The 21,766-nt window shown below is 29.4% G+C and overlaps 2 protein-coding genes and 1 long non-coding RNA gene across 5 annotated transcripts in view; 1 reads left to right on the top strand and 2 right to left on the bottom strand.

Moving 5' to 3' along the window:
• Nucleotides 1-1,254: 1,254 nt before the first annotated feature.
• On the bottom strand, nt 1,255-11,324 carry LOC126740493 (glucose-6-phosphate exchanger SLC37A2). Of its 3 annotated transcripts, XM_050446524.1 has the most exons (12): nt 11,192-11,304; nt 10,914-11,133; nt 8,432-8,595; nt 8,153-8,373; nt 7,539-7,671; nt 7,282-7,442; nt 7,129-7,221; nt 6,944-6,982; nt 2,352-2,547; nt 2,143-2,291; nt 1,881-2,082; nt 1,255-1,819 (listed from the first exon to the last, which is right to left on the bottom strand). In XM_050446524.1, exons 2-12 carry the CDS (start codon nt 11,063-11,065, stop codon nt 1,650-1,652), a joined length of 1,680 nt encoding a protein of 559 aa, XP_050302481.1. In that variant the 5' UTR covers nt 11,066-11,133; nt 11,192-11,304; the 3' UTR covers nt 1,255-1,649. The 3 variants fall into 3 exon arrangements, with proteins under 3 accessions (XP_050302481.1, XP_050302480.1, XP_050302482.1); XM_050446523.1 differs by having other exon boundaries at nt 10,914-11,324; XM_050446525.1 differs by lacking the exon at nt 6,944-6,982 and having other exon boundaries at nt 1,256-1,819; nt 10,914-11,323.
• A 4,934-nt stretch (nt 11,325-16,258) lies between these two features.
• LOC126740179 (uncharacterized) lies at nt 16,259-21,718 on the bottom strand. The gene is made up of 3 exons (XR_007661808.1): nt 21,493-21,718; nt 16,568-17,032; nt 16,259-16,509 (listed from the first exon to the last, which is right to left on the bottom strand). It is a non-coding gene; the product is annotated as an uncharacterized LOC126740179 (long non-coding RNA).
• The window catches only part of LOC126740174 (TBC1 domain family member 1), an 87,977-nt gene continuing 83,127 nt past the window's right edge, over nt 16,917-21,766 (top strand). The window contains exon 1 of the mRNA XM_050446104.1: nt 16,917-17,064. Within this exon, the coding sequence (XP_050302061.1) occupies nt 16,951-17,064 (114 nt within the window). The 5' untranslated portion in view covers nt 16,917-16,950. The remainder of the gene's footprint in view (nt 17,065-21,766) is intronic.

Genomic DNA, 21,766 nt, shown 5'->3' with positions numbered 1-21,766 from the left:
TGATAATACCACCATACTATGGAGCCATAAAAATTCTGATTATATTAAGACTTGTATCCTTGAGGACCTTTAGATTTTATCAGGGTGGTGTGCTTCCAACAGGCTCGTCTTTATTGTAAGAAAGACGTCTATTATGGGGTTTAAGTGCGATCTTCAGGGTCTGATGTTTGACGAAAATTCCCTCTTGCAGAATAAAGAGTGCTGCAAGTTCCTAGGAATTACCGTTGATGGTCGCCTTCGGTTTGAAGATCATATTTTACATTTAGCTGGGAAATTATCTTCTGGATGTTTTGCAGTAAGAATGGCAAAACAAGAGCTGGGAGGGGTGGTTGCACGTTCAGTGTACTTTTCACTTATTGAATCTCATATTCGGTATGGCTTGCCTTTTTGGGGTTTAACCAATAAGGGGCTACTTAACATTGTCTTTGTTATTCAAAAAAAAAGCAGTTAGATGATCACCTGTGTTCTGCTAAGTTAAGAGATTCTTGCAAACCCCTCTTCATTTCTGAAAAAATCGTTTTTCACTCTTTATCTTAGAAACAGCTGCTCTTATTCACAAATTACCCTCTGACACTGGCCATTTGACTCGTCGTGTAAATGATGTTCCCCTACCTATTCCTACGTCTTCCCTTACCAAAAACTCATTAACTTACATAAGTAAAAAAATGTACAATCATGTTCCTCTATGTGTTAGACATATATCGGATGTTAAGAAATTTAAAAGAGAATTAAAGACGCTTTTATTGGCTAAGGCATATTATAACCTGGATGACTTTTTTAATGATAGGTTTTAACCTTGGACATGTTGGAAAGTTTTTTTTTTCTTCTCTAGTTTTGTCAACAAGTTTACCTTTATTTAGTAATCTTTAATTCAAGTATGTTCAAAAAGTTTTGTCTTCTTGTGTTTAACTTTGTTCATTGTTTTGTCAATTTTTGAAATTGTATTTTTGTTTTGTTTTTTTTAGCTTGTAGGATGCTTGTACACAAGATTATTCTTACGTAATATAGCACATTTTCTTTCTTTCTATCTTATTTTCTCTTCTTTGAAATGTTCTCATTCCAAAACCATTGTAGGATATTGATATTAAATAAATTCTTATACATAAATAAGTTTAAATCATTAAAAAGAGGCAAATTAATACAACTTATGTACACCACAATAAATATATAATTTATTTACAATTTCACACATAATCAAAAAATTTAAATGCAAGTTATATAAATTGAAAAAAAAAAACATTTTTTTTTAAATTGTAACTAGCAATAATAAAAAAATTTCATATAGAGAAGTTTTAAAAAAGAAAAAAAGAGTGACAAAAGAACTTTATGAATACTGGACTGGGATGGCTTGACTTCATTAAATAAAAGAACCATAATCTTAACAAATCAAAGGAAATGCTAATTTTCAATAGATAGTCTTAAATGAAAGTTTTTAATGGTTTAAGAAAATAATGAAAAAAACAATTTTAGAAATTCTTAATTTAAAATTACCATATAAAATGTGAAATACATCTCTAGGAACTAAATATCGTGTGTTATTTCTGGAATAAGGGTTTATGTTGGTCACTATTGGGAAAAATTATCACAGTAATAGCCAAACTTAAGGCTGCCATAAAAAATCTCGTACATAGGTACATTTTGATACTTAATTATTCTATCCTTAAACCCCTCCGATGGCTTCGGTATTTGACGATTTCATGCTTAACTAACCTTACCAAAAACAATAAAGCTAGCAAATCTGCTATAATAAGCATATAAAATACGTTGTGCCAACCATAGCTCGAGACAAAACCTGCTAGAAGTGGACCTACCGCAGCACCTAAAGTAAACAAAAATAGATCAATAATAAATATTTCACATTTTATTAATATTAGTCTCACCTATAGAACCGGTACCATCAATAATAGCCGTTACGGTGGCCAACGCCTTAGAATTTCCTTCTAAACTATGATGCGTTCCTAGTTCGGCTGATACCGCTGTGGTTATTAATGCATATGGTCCATTTACCAGCAAGCCAACCACTATAAGTAGCACCATATTTAAACCTATGCTTTCTGCACTGAATTTTTGGTAAATAAACATCTGAAAAAAAAACATTCTTACTATTAAAAAAATAAGTATATATATTTGGCATTTTTTTACCATTGGCGCCGAAAATAGTAACATACCAACACAAGTGGTAGCTGGCATTTCAGTTTTATCACTGATTACACCAGCAACTATTGCGCCCAATATGCCACCCAAGTCGAACAGAGTTGACATGTCTGCACTTAATGTTGCTCCCATTGTGGCTAACAAAAAAGTAAACGTAAGAAAAATAGAAACATTAATGTTAATAATAAAATGCTTACTTGAATGATAGACATAAAGCGGTAGCCAGTAAAGAAAAGTGTAGCTAACTAATTTAGCATAAAAGAGCGACAAAGAGAATTCGGCAACCCCGGGTATTTTAAGAGCTTTTAAAAAACCAATTGCTTGATCTTGTGAACTGTTCGACGAGTCACCTAAAAGCCGGCTTCTCTCGTTGACACTTCTTCGAAGAATTTCCTAAAATCATAGTATGTAAGTAATTTTCATATTATTAGATAATCCACTTCCATTTTCAAAATGCTTCATTCAGTAATTGAGAAACACAACATACTCAAATACGAAGTTAAATTTACGTTCTTAATTATTCAATGAATAATATTATATTTTAATTCACATATCCTAAATAAATTATTTTGGGATGCTAGAATAAAACACTTATGGAATATGTCTGTTTACATTCTTGTTTATATGATGATTAATATTAGGTTTTAAATATAAATCATGCTCTAGAAATAGAAGCATTGTAATTCAGTTCTTATATAATTTCAATAATTTATTTGGGATGCTGAAACAAAACACTTGAATATGTCAATTAAATTTTCGTTCGTTCTTTTGTCAATTACGTGTTATAATCCTCTCTATTGTGATAGCCATAGTTGAACTTATGTAACATCACAGATTTAACGAGACAAACAGATACGTAATCTTACGGCGGTATATGGAACACGGTGTTTGGCGGCGTTTCGATCAAGCGATCAGTTAAATTCTCAATATTTTAAATTTTGCTTCTCTCGCGGCAATACGATATTAGACCACGTTGCCAGATTATAAGCCATATGTGAATTATTAGGATAGAATCTCTCCTAATATCTACAGACGCGATTTATTGATTGTTTAGTCGAAGTACGTACGCTGCCCGGCCAAACTAAAAAGACTTTCTCGTCTTTTTCGTGGGTTGCGATGCCGTGAATATCAACATACCTACATATTGAAGTTGTTATAATTATTATAACTTATTAGATGGATAGATGGATTGATTTGGAGGTGTTATATTTAATATTTATAACTTATTAGATGTTATTTGGTGGTAAAGTACTAATTTTGTGTGCTTGGTGTTGAAAGACGTTATTAAAATTATCAAATAATTAATTGTTTTTTTTTTGTAAAATTTAATTATTAAAAAGCTTTTTGGAGTTGTATAAAAAAACAATAAAATTAATTAAAAAACGTAAAATTTTTATCGAGATAGGTATTTAAAACCAGCCATTATCAAATTTAACAAATTGTCTTAATTTTATTAAAATTGGTGGTCATTAATATACCAGGCGTTTTAAGAAAAAAAATTTTTCAGTGTTATATTACCTTAACATGAATCCTAGCCTTTGTCTATTCAAATTTTGATCTCCGCTATTAAATTAAAAATGTTTGAAATGATAAATTAAAAAATAACTTTTTTTATGTAAAATCATCCATGTAAAGATCATCTATGATGATTCTTAAAAAACGCACTGTAGATAAAGTATGGTATAAAAAATATTCTTAGGTAAGTTAAGTACATTATATTTTTCTTGCAAATTTTGCAAATTTCTAATTTTTTGTTTCTGATTTTTTGACATTTCCCTTGACCATTTGCAGAACTTAAATAGACCTATTTGAACAAGTTTATTTAATAAAAACAGTTTATGGTCATGACAGTCGTCAGTTTTTTCCCCAACCATATTAGATGTTTTGAAACAATTTTATTTTTAATTTCTGTTGCCACAAACTCTTGATGCTTATATTTTTTTAAATATTTTTGAAACTTGGACATTGCTTTTGACACAATATACTCAACTTCTGAAGTAGGAATTACAAGAGATGTTTTCTCTTGCCCAGTGAAACTTTTATGAAGGGAAAAAATTTGAGAAGGGGTCTGTAAATTTTGTGCTGTTTTGAAAATTTAATTTGCATTTTTTACATTTAAATTGTTCGATAACACGTCGAACCAAATACCCCGCATAATAGTTATTTGCCGATTCTTCCAAATTTATCTCAGGTTCTTTGACTGCTGCAATTTCTTCTAATTCAGAAACCGGACTTTCAGACCGATCTTCTTTAGTATTTAGTTCTTGTGATATATGAACACCTTGAGTGGTTTTTTCGCTGTCACATTTTGTATCAATATTTTTTGTAATTCCTGACAACAAAAGTTGAGTATCTGTATCATCTTCGCAATTCGATAACTTTGATGGAGTTAATAAACCCGTTATAGATTTAATCCTGAAAAATAGTCGAAATGACTTTGCAGTTAGATTTAAATTCCAACCACCTTGTTGCCTGGCCATTGAAAACAAGTTTTCCAAGAAATCTTGATTTAATCTATTTGTAAGAATAAACTGAATATTTTCCTTTTTTTCACTTTCAAAAAGCTGTTTAATTGCATTTATAGTATGAATAATTCCATCGAAATATGGAGGCCTTGTTTCGCTAATTACGGTCTTTCTTTTTTTACGGTACAACTTAATCAATGCTTCAAAAACAGATTTACCTTTGCCAAAAACCAGATTCACACAAGAACTGTTTTCGCTAAGACCACGGTTAAAAGGATTTTTGGCAAAAGGGCGTTTGCTATTTAAAGCATCGAATAAATTGTTCATAAGTTCTATAAAATCAGCAGTATTATTACCTAGCTCCTTAAGTATAAAACACTTATCGACAGCAGTTCGTATAGCGGCTGCCATAGTACTTGAAAAAACCTGTAGCGCTAAGGAGCATGACATTTTTCAAATGCATTAGGAAAAATATGTTTATCGGTAATTCTGGGAAGAGTTCTTGTTGTAGATGAAGATTTATCAATTTCATACGTTTTCCTAATAACATTGAAACATATGCTCTTATTTCCCAACTTAAAAGTTCCCGACCCGACAACAAATTGTTCCTAATACTTTTGAAAAGAGGCGGAGCATGAAATAGAGCAAAAATTTTTAAATCATTATAATAAAAAAAGTCGTTCCTTAGTAACACTCAATAATTTAAAAGCTGCCCTATTAGGACTTCCTTGGTCACACACTATTGCCTTGGGAATAAAACCAATCTCATTTAGAGATTTTAAAACGTAAAAAATCAAAAGTGTTAAATTCTTGCCACTTGTAGTGGTGTGAGAGAAAAAGTATGCAAGTGGAAATTTCCATGATGAATATATGCCTCAAATAGAAAAAACTAAGACATCAGTGGCTTCCGTTGGTTTTCGCCCCTCAGTCTTCAAAACCTTCTATTAGGTCCAGTTTTTTATTATATTCGAGGCGTTTTTTGATTGACATTTCATCAAAAGCCACCAAACATTTTTTTTCATTCTTATCCATACCTGCACACTTCAGCTTAAGACAGGTTTTTATATTATCATCTACGCCAGTCTTAAATGTATTTTGACCACTCATTTTTGAATGGTTGACGTAGATGGTAATATAATGCCTTTTCTTCTTAAAAAATTGTAACACGATGGTGAATTATAGTACAGGGAGACAGCCAACTCCTTTTCGTTGCGGGAATATAAAGTACGACGTTTACCCCGTACTTGCATCATAACAAACGTTTTTGCAGATATGGATAAAAATGATAAAAAAGGTAACAAATTAAAAATTGAAAATTTGCACTTGCGAACTTTTTCTCTCAACCGAGTAAGTTTTCTCTTAATATTATGTATTTTTTTTCCTTTGATAAGAGATTTTATTTTTAAGTTTTACTTTTCTTGGACTGTTAAGAGCATCCGGGAAGTCGAAATTTTTTTTAACAAACTCGTTTTCTTCTTCAAATTTAATTTTTTTCTTGGAAGGTGCACTTAAACACGCATAATGGATCTTAACTTTTTAAAGTTGGGATCCATTCGGTGCACCGTTTTTAATGCATTACTTTACTTCTATCTGTTTGTCTCGTTAAATCTGTGGTAACATGTATGAACTTATAATGTCCATTACAGGAGCATAATAGAGATGTTTTTATTCACAGTCCTCGAGTAACTTTTACATACTTAAAATGTTACTTGACTAATTTAACCAGTTATTCTTGTTTTATTTTTTGTTTCATTGGGGTAAACCCTGTTATGTCTGTATTTAAAGTAAATATACATAACCTTAAGATTCCAGAAAATGTTCCTTATAATAAATTAGCTCCTCGCTAGAACTTTTTTGCAAAAATTACAATAGTATATTTAAAATTGCTATGTATTATGTATGTATGTTCCCTTCAAATCAAATACCCAAACAAACAAAAAGCAACAGCTATCATTTTCTAAACTATGTTTAACAAACATCATATATGTTTTTTGTGTTTCAAGCAATTAAAAACAAAAATTGCAGTTACCAATTATAAATTAAATAGAGCTTGATGTGATACCTTAATTTTATTAATTCGATTTAATCTAACCAGTTATCTCAGAAAATCACTAATGTTACTGAACTATTGTCCCAAATGACACTGATATACAAGGTGTGTAAATTTATTTTATACGTATAGTGTTCAAAAAATTTCGCTAACATTCAATTACGATTGATGAACGTAACGTGTTGCTGATCTTATCTTAATGTTTTTTTGTGTAACAATGACTCTTGGAAGAAAAGCACCAAACCATATTAAATTTTGTTAAAAAAAAACTTACTGTATTTTCTGAATTGATCGAGTAACGCGAAGGTGTTGCCTAGAACAGATTTCTTTCAATTAATGTTTTTTTATAAGAAATAATCAGTTTTAATAAATTATGAAACGGTGTACAAAAAATCAACCAGAAAGATATTAATAACCTGGCTTTAAAAGGTCATAATAATTGCTTTATAACTCACTTACATGTTCGCCTATAATAATCGCAGAATCGTCAACTTCTGAATCCGACCCAGATGCAGATTTCGTAGTTTGACTTTCGACGGGTCTGTAAACTCTCTAAAAAATTGTTCCCTTAAAATAAGAGGCAAGTGTGCTTAACATATTAAACATACTTACACCTGAATCGACTCTAGTCTCAGTTGTTGTAAATCCCACATCACTAGGATTGACAATTAAAAAAAGAAACAATATAAAGCCCATAACGCCAATTATTAACCCAGGCATTATGAAAGAAAGGGCCCAGTCAGTTTCAACATATTCTGCCGCTATTAATGAACCTAAAATAAATGTAGGTTTTTAATTACTGATATGTACACTATATTTTTCTTTTAAGTTATAAAATCGTGTAAACTATAAATATACAGGACATATACCTAAAATGTTGCCAATGCTGGTATGAGAATTCCATAATCCAAAAATTAATCCTCTTTTAGATTTTCCAAACCAGTTGCTCATGACTGTTACTACACCAGGCCATCCTGTGGTCTGGGCAACTCCTGCCAATCCCTACAAAGCAAAAGAATATATAAAATATATCTAAATTAAAACAGCAAAAGAAGAAATTTGAAAAGAGTACAACATAAATCATATCAAAGGTTAAAAAAAAAGTGTTTGACGGTAATATTTTAAAGTCCGGTTTTAAGTAAATATGCCATATAAATTAATTAACAGCGTCAAAGTAATTAAACAATTTTTATATCTACTTAAACAATTAAAGGATTAAGAATTTATCATTTAAAAATATTGAGTTGATGACGTCGTATCTAAATTTTAATCAGCCAACGTAACTACATGTAGGTTGTTTAATTTTTTTTCCTGCAACAATTCTATATAATAAATACTTTGACGATACGCAACGATAAATCTATTCCGTTTATTCTTAAAATAAACTATTTTTCAAAGATGAAGGATATGTAATTTGATTTAAAACCCAGAACATATATTTTAATAATTTACAGTTAATTTAATACTGTGATATTAAAGTTACCTGTACAATGATATAATACCAAATATTGTGAATGTTGTAGGTTTTTCCTATGCCAAACAGGTAACTGAATACTCCTGAAAATAACATTCCCAAGCTGAGAAAGTATCTAAGATTCACTCTTTCAGCAATAAAACCAGACAAAAACATGGCAGCAGCATAGCAAAACAAAAATGCTGAGTCCAGTTCACCTAAGAGTTGGGAGGCCATTGAATCAGATCCATCTATAAAATTAGATTAAAAGATTAAATATTGCTTTTAAAACACATAATTGAGACTTACCAAAGGGTGCCCAATCACACCAATTTTGTGGTGCATCAGCAGTAGGTGGTGTAAGAGTGCTACAATTTCTATGTAACACTGCTTTCACTACTGATATGGGTTTTCTTGATAGATGATAGGACATATATCCCATGTAAGTTAAGAAGACTATACTGGCTTTGTAACTAAAAATTTCAGAGAGATTATTTATTATTTTTATTTAGATTGATGTATAAATCTTTTTGCAGAAGTGCAAACAGATTGTGTCAAAGATTTCTGCTCAAATCCACCTTCACTTGTATATTTGAACCTCAGTTAAAAGCTAAGCCTGTTATTTGAGCTAATAAAAATTTTAGGATAATACTTTATGATCTCCACTTATTTTTTCCCTCAATGACAAAAAAGTTTTTGACTTCAAATTGTGATCCAACAATTAATTTTTAAGTTGAGTGAGGTCAAGTGAAATAAAACACAGAAATAAAAAAGTAATCTGAGTCGCACTAATAAATAACATTCAAAACATCCATACCATCCTATTTAATTTCATATACTGAGGATAAACACAAAATAAATTTCACTGTTTTATTTTCATTATCCACGCAACTTCAACAACTTGAATTAAAAAGGTTTTTGCATTTTTTAGATAAAATACTTGAAAATGTTGTTTATAATTAGATAATATATCAACAATTATTATAGATGCAAATAGTCTCAGTATGAGGATTTATTTAAATGAAAGATTTGGAGAATGTAAGATCCTAGGCTTCAGTTTTCAGACATTCTTTTTATCAAACTGATCTGAGAAAAAAATATTAAGATTCCCAGAATTAAACTCTCAGAGATATTATAGGACTTTCTGAGGTTTGGTCAATGAACTTGAAAACAGTTGTTCTCAACTATATAGGTACTGAACTATGTAATTTAAATATTGAGCAAATAACTCTTATTAGCAGTACAGTTGAAAACAAATTGTTGGGGCAGAATACTACTTTCAACATTATACATCACATTATTAAATAGTTATGTTCTCATTAATATTATTTAAATTAATGTTATATTCGAAAATGATTGATTGAGTTTAAGTATTATCCTCTAAGAAAACATATTTTGTCAAACTGGGAGGATTTTTTCACTTTTTTCTTGTTACAAATTTCCTAATTCACAACTTCTTTATTTATCATTTAACAAGATCATATCACTTTGAATTTTTTAGGCTCATAGATTTAAAAAGAAAGTCAGGAAATTGCTTGTTGTAGGACCCTATTATGATATTAAAGAATATTATAATGATACCTTTTAATGTATTTAGTTCCTACTGGTATAAGTTTCATTGTGTTTTTTTTAGCGTTAGGTTTTATCAGTACTTTATCTTATTTTATTTCTGTATATATTTCATATATTTTTTGTTGTTTGTTCTCACCTAATTTTATTTTTTTTTGTTTTATATAACTTTGTTCACAACAATAAATGTTTAGAGCAATAAAGCATATTTTGTATTTGAATTTATTAAGCAGATGTCTTTGTCCCTTTCAGTCACTTAGAAATCTGACAGGTGGTTCGCTTTACTATTTATCCTTGTTATGTTTTGTAAAAAAGCACAGCACCTTATTTGCAACAAATTCCAGTCATTATTCTGATCACATGGTCATAGCAACCAGAAACAGAGACCAAGGCGAAATCCAACTACATCATTCTACCTTTTATGAAAGAGGGGCACATTACATGGAGGTGATGGGTTATCAAATGCTACCACTGAATATACAATGTATTTAAAATTTCGATTCATTTAAAAGAGCAGTGTTAGATTTGATACTAGGCAGGCATTACTGCTCCTTTACTTTTACTTAGTTATCACAATGTGTCCTTTTTAATTATTTGTTTATTTTTACTCACACTGTTTTTAAATTGTTATTTTGTAATGTATGATTGTTTATGTTTTATTTATGAATGCTTGTTACTATACCAGTTAAAATTTCTTATAGTGCACATGTATTTTTTTTCTCTTTGTGATGTTGCTTTATCATTGTATATGATTTGGTTAGCAATAAAAGTATATTATGGAGTTCAAGTATGACATGTTTGGTGTACACACAACAAATAAAATAGAAAGTAAAATTAAAAAATCTTTGATGTAGTAATGCAACAAGTTTTATAGAATATAATTTAGTTCTATTTATTAAAATATTTAGAAAGATCTACTCATGGCATTAAGTCTGGCAGTAACATGGCATTAGCATAGATATGTTTCAAACAGTTTAGATGATATGAAACCAATTAGTTGCATGTAGAATTAGTTTCTGAAAAGCTGTTAAGAATAGATAAGCCAGTCTCTTGATGTTATAAATGTTGAATGCTCTTTACTCATATAAATTGAATGCTCTTTAGATTGTTCAAGCTCTGTGATATGAATTCTAAGTTCAACATGTCATGTAATAAAAATCTTCTATAAGAAGCAGTAATCGAAGCAAATATAGCTTTACTTAAATTTCTTAAAAAAACTTACCATACTTCTTTATTAAAATGTAGTCTATTTGGACAAAACTTCTGCGAAACTTTTTGTAACAGTGTTATTCCCCAGGGCAATTCGCTGGAGCTCAGGCTCATTTTAAGTCTCCGTTTAATAAGCCTTAACTTTGATCGTAAATATAAAAGCATAAAACTAAGTAAATCCTATAAAACAATGGGTTTCCTTGAAAACTGCTGCATTAGCAAAAACTGATGACCTGACAAATTGACAAGGTGTTTTTGAATAAAAACTTGCTGGAATTAATGAGCGATTACTTCTTAATAATTGTTAGGCATGTCTGGTTGGTAAACTGTTTATTTATCTATTAAAATGATAAGAAATTTATTCACTTCTTTGTAATCTAATCTTACCACCACCAATCCACCTTCAATAACAAACGTACACAACCTCAAAACTTGATTCGTGGCATTCGGTGTTGCCAACTTTCAAAGAATCCGCTAGATCGACTTTTAAAATCCGCTAAATTGGATATATTTCCGCTAAATAACTAGCTTGATAAAGATATTTTAATTTTATTAAAAAAAAACTTGTAAACATAAGTCTAAAGATTAAAATAATGTTCTGATATGATTTTTTGTTTATTATATTAAATAGCTAAGCTAAACAGTGCTAAAAATAAATTATAGTGGTTGATAAAATTGTGGTATTATTTAAGATTATTTTAAACGGAATGGGTAAACGCCGCACAGCTTCTCTTTAATAAAAAAAGCTAGTTAAATATACAAATAAAACAAAAAATTAAATATAAAGGTATAAACTAGATATTATTACTTAAACATTAAAGAAGAAAAAATGAAAAAAATAATTAAAGCAAAATAAATTATAATTAAATGTCAAAATCATTTTTAAAAACTAAGGAAAGTTATAATCCCAAAAAAAAAATTAATCAAGAAAAAATTAATTTATGTATGTAATTATCGTACACTTCGGAAAGATAATTATAAAAATCGGTCCACTGTAAACTTTTAAGTAATTTTTTTAAAATTATTTATCAGATCAAAAAAAAACATGCTGTTTGAAAGAAAATTTATTAAATTATGCTTTTATGTGAGTATAAATTTATGAAAACTTATTTTGATTTCCTATGTTTAACATAGTGAAATTAATCCATTAAAAATATTTAAAACAAATTATGCCTTTTTAATATTAATATTATATAGGCTTATTGACAATTTAGAACTGAATTGGGGTTGACTTTGGGGTATGAAGCTTAGCTCGAATTCCTCTTTTTAGCTCATACTATGGTATAATGATAAATAATAATAAACTCATATAATGGTTCGATCGGCTTTAGGTTAGGACTGTATGCTGGCCACTCTATAAACCGAAAACCGACTTATGCAATTTAAACTTGCACGACCAGAGTCTTAAGAAAATCTTCTTGTTGTTAAGCCTTGAAAGTCCTTTTGGATCACTTACTGATCTGTTTACTTCTCTTTAGTTAACTCTCACATTGCATATGGCATGGCATTCTGGGATTGTTTAAGTACCACCAGTTTTTCTTTAATATATATTTTATAGAAGGCTTTTATAGGGGCTCTAAGGTTCATATTTAAAATTTCTTCTAGGCAGTCTTCGTAACCTACTTTTATCTTAGCTGCACGATGTTTGTATTTGTTTGAAAATGTTTGCTTAGTCTTCAAAAGGTATTCCAACTTACAATATTCACTGGTCCCTGCTCGACCATATGCCACAAGGAAAGTGAATAATATTTCAAATAATTTTCGGGAACACATTGGTGAGAAAGTCTTCTGTTTACTTTCCTAAGAAGGCCTTCAATCTTAGTTCAATTAAGAAGATATTTTGTCTTTTAGTTATGATCTCGGGCAGTAGGAACAGTATCTACAATTATACTATTTAAATTTTTTATAATACTTTATAGTCTTTCCAGAAAAATCTCTGGATGTTTTACAGTTAAATCACTGACCTAGGATATTCTTTATAAAGATCTGTTTATTTGCCTTAATTATGTTAGCCATTTATTATCAAGGAAGGCGCAAACCATAATAAAGGCAATACTATTCTATGAAATATTTAAAAATATCCTATTTTCAAGAACAGATTTTGTGTCATTTCGAATATATCACTATCATCATATATACCTAATAAAATATTTACCATACCAAGTATTAAGAACCATAAGAAAAATGAAGTAAATAAATGAAACTTAAGAAATTTTATTGTTAGAGTACGATTCTTCATCCTATTTATATAATCGCCACCAAGACCTGACAAACAAGGTAAATACAACATGACAAACCAGGTAAAAAGCAGGAGTTTTGACAAGTATCCGAAACAATTTAAGTCAAGAAGATATAAGTAACACTTCAATCTTATCAATGTAACACATGTATTTTCACATAGATTCTGCTTTTTTTTTGTAATGACTGACCACTACTGCTTAAACTATTATCTATCTATATCATATTGACGAATAACACAATTAAGAAAATATGTCTGTTTTATATCTAAAACATATGTTTTTTGAACGGGGTTTGCCAAATATACATATATCTGTGAGATAAATGAGATTTCATTTCACTGTTAAGATCTTTGTATTGCTCATGATATATATAAAAATCAAAAAAAAATTAAAGGCTGGATATTTGCAATATACGTTTGAAAGCTTCTTTGATGGCTGTTAATAAAATTGCTTCTAATTCATAAAGTTTTTTTATGTACAAGAATCGACCTTAATGTAATTATAGGGAAAAATATGCTCTTTCTCATTGGCTAAATTAGACCATTAGCTTTTCCTTTTCTCCACATTATTCATGTTTGGTTTTCTTAACGTGAATAACTAATTTTTGCATAAAACTCTTTAAAAATAAATCTGTTGCCATTTTTGAGGATCTGACTAATCAGCCGTAATAAACAACTATATGTGAAGAGCAAAGCAAATATGGAAATAACAATGTTTGATACAATTTTGGAAAAATGTATTATTGAAATTCTAAAATGCAAAGAAATAACATTTTAAAATATCCCATTAAATATATGATGCATTTAGTTTCTATTTTTATCACATATTTATTCCTGCAGAGGCTGCAGGTATTTGCATGAAAGATAAAGACAATTATGTTTTTGTACATTTTAATATGCATTCATTGTGTTCTAAATTTGATGCCTTTTTTAATATTGTTGACTTGAAGCATTTTAATGTAATCGGCTTGTCTTAGACTTAAAGATAAAGCTATTTCTAACAGTTCTCTATAACGAATTATAATATCCTGAGAAAGGATAGAGAAGGTGAAGTGACATTTTTTATTAATAATAATTTAAAATTCTAATAATAATAATTGAAAAGGTATAACCTTTTTCAATTAGTGGAAGACCACATTACAATTACGGACTCTTCTAGTGGTTTAATTGACGTTATTATTACTTCTGAACAACACGAGATTATTTAAAATTTAATTTTCAAAAATTTTTCCAAGACTTATTTAATATTGTCTTGCAACTTATGGAATTTATTTTAGATGTCGATGAAAGGATGTTATTTTTTAATAGTAAATTAACTGAGTTATTAAGTTGACATACCTCTTAGAAAACATTTACTACAAACACGATTTACTAAAGCTCTTGCATCTTGGTTAACGGAAAACGTTAAGCTTTTGATGAAGTTTCGTCAAAAATTATAAAAAACTAAGAACAGACTCTGCTTTGAGGGAATACCGTGAATTATTACTAATACGTGAATAGTTTAGCAATTTCAGTTGTAAGATCTGAGAAAAAGGCATATTTACAGTTTAAATTTAAATCAGATCCGCGAAGTTTTCAAGGCAATCAAGAAGTTATTAATTTAACGAGGTCAATGTTGATTTTTGCAAATTAATAATTTTTTTATATATGTTCCCAATATTACTGATTCTTCTAATAATAGTTTAGTTAAAAATCATATAGATAATAAACATCCAAATGTTCTTGATTCGATTAATTTTTTCAATGTAACTTGTACTGATATTGATAAAATAATTTCTAAAATGAAAAAGTGCAGACAAGTGGAGGTGAAGATATTGATTTTAAAATACCGTCCTTAGCAACTCTATACGTAAAATATTGAATATCGTTAATAGTCAATACCTCATTAAGTTACCCAATTCAAATTCCCAAACTGTTGGAAGTTTTGGATGGGGCTGTTCTTTGCAAGAAGATGAAATATTTTGGTTTTGATGACAATGCTATTGAAGTTATTATATATTATTTAACCAATAGAAAACAATGAATTTGTATTGGATCAAAAATGTCTAATTATTTAAGAGTTAACTGTGGTGTTCTCCAAGGGTCAATTTTGGGTCCAGTTTTATTTTCTCTGTACATATGCGATTTTTATTGCCATTTAGTAAAATGTCATTCCCGCCTATAAATTTAGCATACTGAATGCTAAATTTATTTGTCGTTTTCCTCTGAAGATATAGCTGCTTCTGTAGACTATATAAATTCTGATCTTTCAACTATTTCGAAAACTTCTCTCGACAAAATGAAAGCTCATAAATTTGTTCTTAATAGCTCAAAATCAAAATTTAGCTGTTTAGAAACTACAAGCTTTAATGATCTCACTCTGAAGTAATATTCATTTACTTTAGGTCTTCAGGATGCTTATACAAAAACTAACACTTCTTTATATGTATAAAGATATTCTTTCAACTAATGTTAAATTAAAGTTATGTAAACTCGTTAATTTATCAAGATTTTCATATTGTAACGTACTTCAGTGGCCGTCAATCAAAATTAATCAAAGAAAAACGCAGCTAACAGACACTTCAACATTTTTGTATCAAACGTACAATGGTAAAAAATTTGATCATTTAACACTTATTTAAAGCATTTAAATGGTTGAACTTAGAAAATAGATACCAAGTGTATCTCTCTACGCTAGCTTATAAGCTATTTTTATCAAAGAGTCCGATAAAGCACAGGATAGGAGTATATGCTACAACTGTGTTACTAAATTTTAGTTCATTTATTTATACTGTAATTAAAGCATTTAGCTACCTAGTGATTTAAAATCTTTTACCTCTCTATTCAGTTTCAAACACAAAATATTAAAAACACTGTTTTGTCAAGAAGTTCTGAGATTTAATAGATTTAATAAATAATTATTTTTAACATTATTAATCATTTATTTCTTCTTTTTTTTGAAGGTAGTTTTAGTTGAACTTTTCTGTTATCACCAATTACTATGATTATTTATTGTTGTTGTAGAGAGTAATATTAATAAAAATGCCATTTATTTCTATTATTATTATTATTTTCTAAATTGATATTTATTTAAATCGTAACGTAATATCCAACAAAATAGGTAGGTAACATTCGTCACAATACTATAAAATTTACTTAGACTTTTGGCACAGTACTTTTCAAAATGTACTAAGTAAATGCATAATACATACATAATACAATAAAGTGTATTTAGTCCATACTATGATATACCGAATATATACATATCAGAATACAAATCAATATTAAAAATGTTTAAGCACTAAGCCAAACTTTCGCGGAAATCTTCGACGCACTCGCTGCGTCCTTGTCCTGCGGTTCGGTCCCGCATTGTTTGTTGTAAACAATTAAGCTATAAAAAAAAATTCTATAAAACTGTCGTGTCAAATTTGAACTTGATGTGTACGTACGTTGAACGTGCGACAAACCATCGCTATTCAATTTAACTAATTACTTACTTATTGTAAAGTTTTTCTCGTCGGATCGATTTTTTAGCGACGGTTGTGCGCCGCAGGAATCACTTTCCTGCGGGATTTACTTCTCATTCATGCCTTATATAGCGATCAATAACACGGCTAACACTGGCTCGAATAAGGCCAAAAGTGAAATGTAATTTTTTGTGAAGTGCACTATATGCAATGCCTTTTGTGAAAATATTATCGTTGTGTTCATCCTCATGTTTCGTTTTCACCGAATAGAGTTGGTTATGTGTGTTGTTTATAAGCCCTTTCGGACACTAAAGGCCATTATTTACAATATTATTTAATTACTTATTCGGTCAAAGTAAAACAGAATGAAGTTGATTCCTGTAATTTATCATGGATTTACCTCCATGGATCGAAGGTTCTCTAGTGCCATGCTACCCTGGATTGTGTCTGAAATAAGGCGAAGGGATTACAATGAAAAGGTATAATTCTGATTTTAAATATATTGTATAAATTCGAGGTTTTTACAACTAACTTACTAAACATATGCTCATTTAGTTATACAGGGTATTCCGGTAATCCAAACTTTAAACTATTATTTACTTCTTTGTTATTATATATATTATACAAAGTAGGTTATGTAAGCAATATTGTGTAGTTTTACAATAATTAAAATGTCAACACAACAACAAATTTGATATTCGTAACGTATTATTTATAACGTAATTATTTATAATGTCACTATTTAAATAAGTAAAATGTTTTTTTTTAAATATTAACGATTTTTTTAACATTATGGCTTATCTATTTTAATCAGAATTTTTAGCTTATAAGGCAGCTTTCATGCCGCATTGGATTGAGTAGAGTTGTTAAGACGTTTCTTTCGCCACTTTTAGTTGACACTAAAATGGGTTATTTTAACAACAAATCTAATTGAAAAAGGTTCATATTAACTAAATTTATTAAACTGTAGAATTACTTTACTAGGAAAACTACTAGTTGATTGTTAAATTATTATCTTTTATTAACATAAAACAGCCGGCAAGATGATGGCTAAAATGCCAGCAACTGCACCTACTTCAGAAGCCTTAACTTTTGAAACTTTTTTTTTTACTAAAAATTAAATAAGGGAGTTTTAATCTTCTCATTAAGATGGTTACACGTTGCGGAAACACGCATAATCTGTTAATAAAGTGTTTTTAACAGATTATGCGTTTAAGAAAAAAAATATCTTCCTGATTTCAAAAATAACTAAAAATACTCTAAGAACAAGTCTTAAGTCTAGTGTTTTAAGACAAGACAGTAAAAAACCTATACCCCTTTTAGTAAGAACTACTATATCTACTGTATTCTCATAAACAGTGAAAGGCAAAGTTTAGCATTAATTGTGCGAATGACATCACATTGATAGGATGTGACCAAGATGATTTGCGGAGTATGATTTAAATGAGAAATCAAAGCAAATAGGCCTAAAAATTAACCTGATATAATCATAAATAACTGACCAGCTGAAAAAGTAGAATCATATATGTATATACTTTTAGGTCAAAAGACAGAGATAACAAGAAACAATCTGACTACAGATTTATCACGCCGAATATTCTTGCCATGGTTAGTATTTGAAAGAATGTTAATAGACAAATGCAAATTTAATAAAAGCTAGATTTTTTAACCAGTATGTCCTATCCCTTTTCACTTATGAAACAGAAACCTGGGCATTAACCAAGAATATTATAAATAGATTACAAGTGACACAGCGAGCCATAGAAAGACGAATCCTAAACATCAAACTACAAGATCGCATTAACAACATAAAAATAAGAAGAAGAACCAAAAGCTAAAGATGTTATAGACAAAATATGTACACTAAAGTAGAATGACAACAGATAAACGCGAAGGATGATGGAATGGAAAATAAAATAAGTAGAGGTAGACCGCAAATTAGATGGTCGGATGACATGATAAAAAGACTGGCTGACCACAACTGGATAGGGAGAACCAATAATAGGAGAGAATGGCGAATGTTAAGAGATGCTTTCAGTCGACGATGGGTGGAATAGGCTGAATATGATATAATGATTATATCTTTTGCTTTCTGCAAAACATCTTTAATTTGCAATTTATAATTTTAGTTATATATTTTAATTTGCAATTTAAAACATTATTTCAATAAATGTTTCAATACTTGAAATAATAAATTTGTTCCCACAATTCTTGCTTATTATTAACATCTGACTGAAACCATAAATTTCTGCACAAACTTAAAGGTATTTCTTCTACTTCAAGAAAATCCTATGAATTTAATTTTTTTCTTTATATTTTCTTTTCAGATAGTTTTTGAAAAGGAAGGTAAATGAGGTTATATCCTATTTTATTATTTTTTTAAATCAGAAATGGTATGTTGCACATTTTACTGGACCTCTTTTCTATGTTTGTTTCTAGGAAAAAATTATTTTTAAAGCAAAATATTTATTTATCATTTAAACAAGTAATGTGCAAGAGTAATGGCAGATTTGCATAATATAATAATTAGTAGGAAAATTGCGGCAAACTGGTTCAATGGAAAGTAAAAAGCAGAATATTGAAAATATGATGATAAATAATTCAGTAGAAATAGCTGTTTTGGGTCAAATTACTATGAATACCACATTAGAAGTACCAGAAAACTATCTGATGTAACGGGAGTTTCCAGATCACTGTATAAAAAATTATATCCTTTTTATAGGTCAGCGGTTTGTCAAATTTGATGTAATAGACGAATGAAATAGACGACGTTAAAAAATGAAAATTTATACGATATTTATTGCAACTGATGTTCAATTTGTTGTCCATTTGCTTCAACGCATTTTTGCTGGTAATAATTTCCCATTGCACCCATTGCAGTAGGGCTCTTATTATCTATATATCTTGCATTTTATTAAAAAATTATGCGTGAAATGACAACTAATATGACAATTATAGATGCTCATAGATGCATGGCAAACCGTTATCAAGAAGGTTCTAAGATTGGAAACCGAAAATAATATCTACTTACGTTCTAATAAATCACATAAAAAATTTATGTTAGCATCATAGTTTCTACTTGAAACACTCTATAACAAATATTTTCATTGCAAAGAACGCATTGAATCAAATGGGCAACAAATTTAAAACACTAGGTGCAATCAATCTATTTCAATCAATCTTAATCTCTATTTTGTTTTAATTTCATATGGTTCATTAGTCTTTTACGCCATTTTTGACAAACCATTAACTTTAGGCATATGGTTTGCTATACAAAAAGTATTCAGAATACATTATAGAATTGTAAAAAGTCATAATATACAAGGTGTTCTATTTAAAAAAAGGATTGTTGACGCCATAGTTTCAACTTGAGACACCCTGTATAGAAATTTTTTGTTTCAAAAAGTGACAAAACTAATCGATGTATCCAAAAAATAAAAGAAGAAAAAATACCTAAATTGTAAATGAAATAAATTTGTTCCTTTCATCGTGAATGCAGTGCATATGGCACCTACATAAAATTCAACTACTTTAAGATTTGAATGATGATAATGACTGCCGTTTAGAATTTTCTGAAATAATTTAAGGAATTATTCTAAATACTCCCAAGTACCTTCTTAATGTTTGCTTCTCAGACAAATACTCATTTTTTCAATGGCATTGTTAATTAACAAATGTGTCGTTATGCTGTCAGGAAACGATTCCAAAGGTCTCCCATGAGGTTCATAAACAACATCCTCAGAAATAAAACATTTGGATTGAACCCTAATTAAAATTAAAATCGAGAAATGATGGACGACCGTGAAGAAAATTTTATATTTGCCAAGACGAAGTTTCTCCCCATTATGCATTACGTGAACGCTAGTTTATGGATGAAACCTTTCCTGGCAGATGTATTGGCAAAAGGGGGGCTATCGAACGGCCTGCAAGATCACCCTTTGATTTCTTTTTGTGAGGACAATTGAAATTGAAAATTTATGCCCAAATATATAATTATGAAAATATATTACCCAACCTGGATCCTTAAAAGATTACGGAACCGTATCGCTAAAGAAAGGATATTCGTCTTACAGAAAAAAACAAAGGCACTTCTTATTTCCAAAAAAACGAACAATGCCCACAAACAATTTAAATGTACAAAATAAAAAAAAACTAGACCAAAAAAATACAGAAATACATTTTACAATTTATGTCTTTATATGGCCTATTTAAAAAGTATCTAACTTTAAAAAATTAAACATAGCGATAAAAACAAGTATCCAATTCTAAACTCATTGATTAGAATTCCAAAACAAAGTTCATAGAGCCATCACGGGAGCTACTTGGTTTCTAAGGAACGATGAAATACACAATCAAAATAGAAAATATTGAGGAAGCACACAGCTACCCTATAATTTTAGAATAAACTATTTCTTTAAAAAATAAATTAAAACTGCCCGGACTCTCAGCCGTCTAGGCTCCAGCCAATGCTACTAATCAATTCCTATCTCTTTCATTCAAAATCCTCAAAACCCACCCTTCAGAAATTCCTTTTGTCCCACACTGCACCCTACAGGTTGCATCAAAGAAAAATTTAAAAAGTAGCTATAATAACTATAGTACCAATGAATACAATTCAAGTCAATTTCTTGACAACCTTAAGCTCAAATTTCAAAAACCAAGGGCCATTTGTAAGAAAATTGAATGCCTGTTCAAATTGCATATAAATACAACAAAATCTTTCAATATGAAAAAATAAGGGTGAATGCTGTCCCCTCTAAGGCGTTGAAGTTATAGTGATTGAATTTATCTATAAATATATACAAAAAACTAAAGTATCAAGGTACTGTACTGTGACTGTACTGGACTGTCTTAGATTTTGACTGAGTGTGTATATTCATGTAATAATGATCAAAGAGTTGTCTCACCTATACCATGCATGTTCCGTGCTTTTGCGTACAAACGTTTTTTTTTTCAAAATAATGGAATGGCTGTGTTTCTCATCATAGAGCCAATAAAGACAAACTTTTAATCACTAGATAATTTTTTTGTTAAAATTTGTTCGATCTAAAAATGCAGTTTTCATAATATACTTCATGCATCGATACTCTGCAGTAGAATATAGTATAAGCTTCCAAAAGAATTAAAAACTATTTCCAGAAATCGCTTACTTTGAGAGAGGAATAATTAATATTACTGCAT

This window comes from Anthonomus grandis, chromosome 9 (assembly GCF_022605725.1).
Source record: "Anthonomus grandis grandis chromosome 9, icAntGran1.3, whole genome shotgun sequence".
Classification (NCBI taxonomy): Eukaryota; Metazoa; Arthropoda; class Insecta; order Coleoptera; family Curculionidae; genus Anthonomus; species Anthonomus grandis.
Note: the sequence above shows the minus strand (reverse complement) of the source record. Positions and strands in the feature narration are given on the sequence as shown.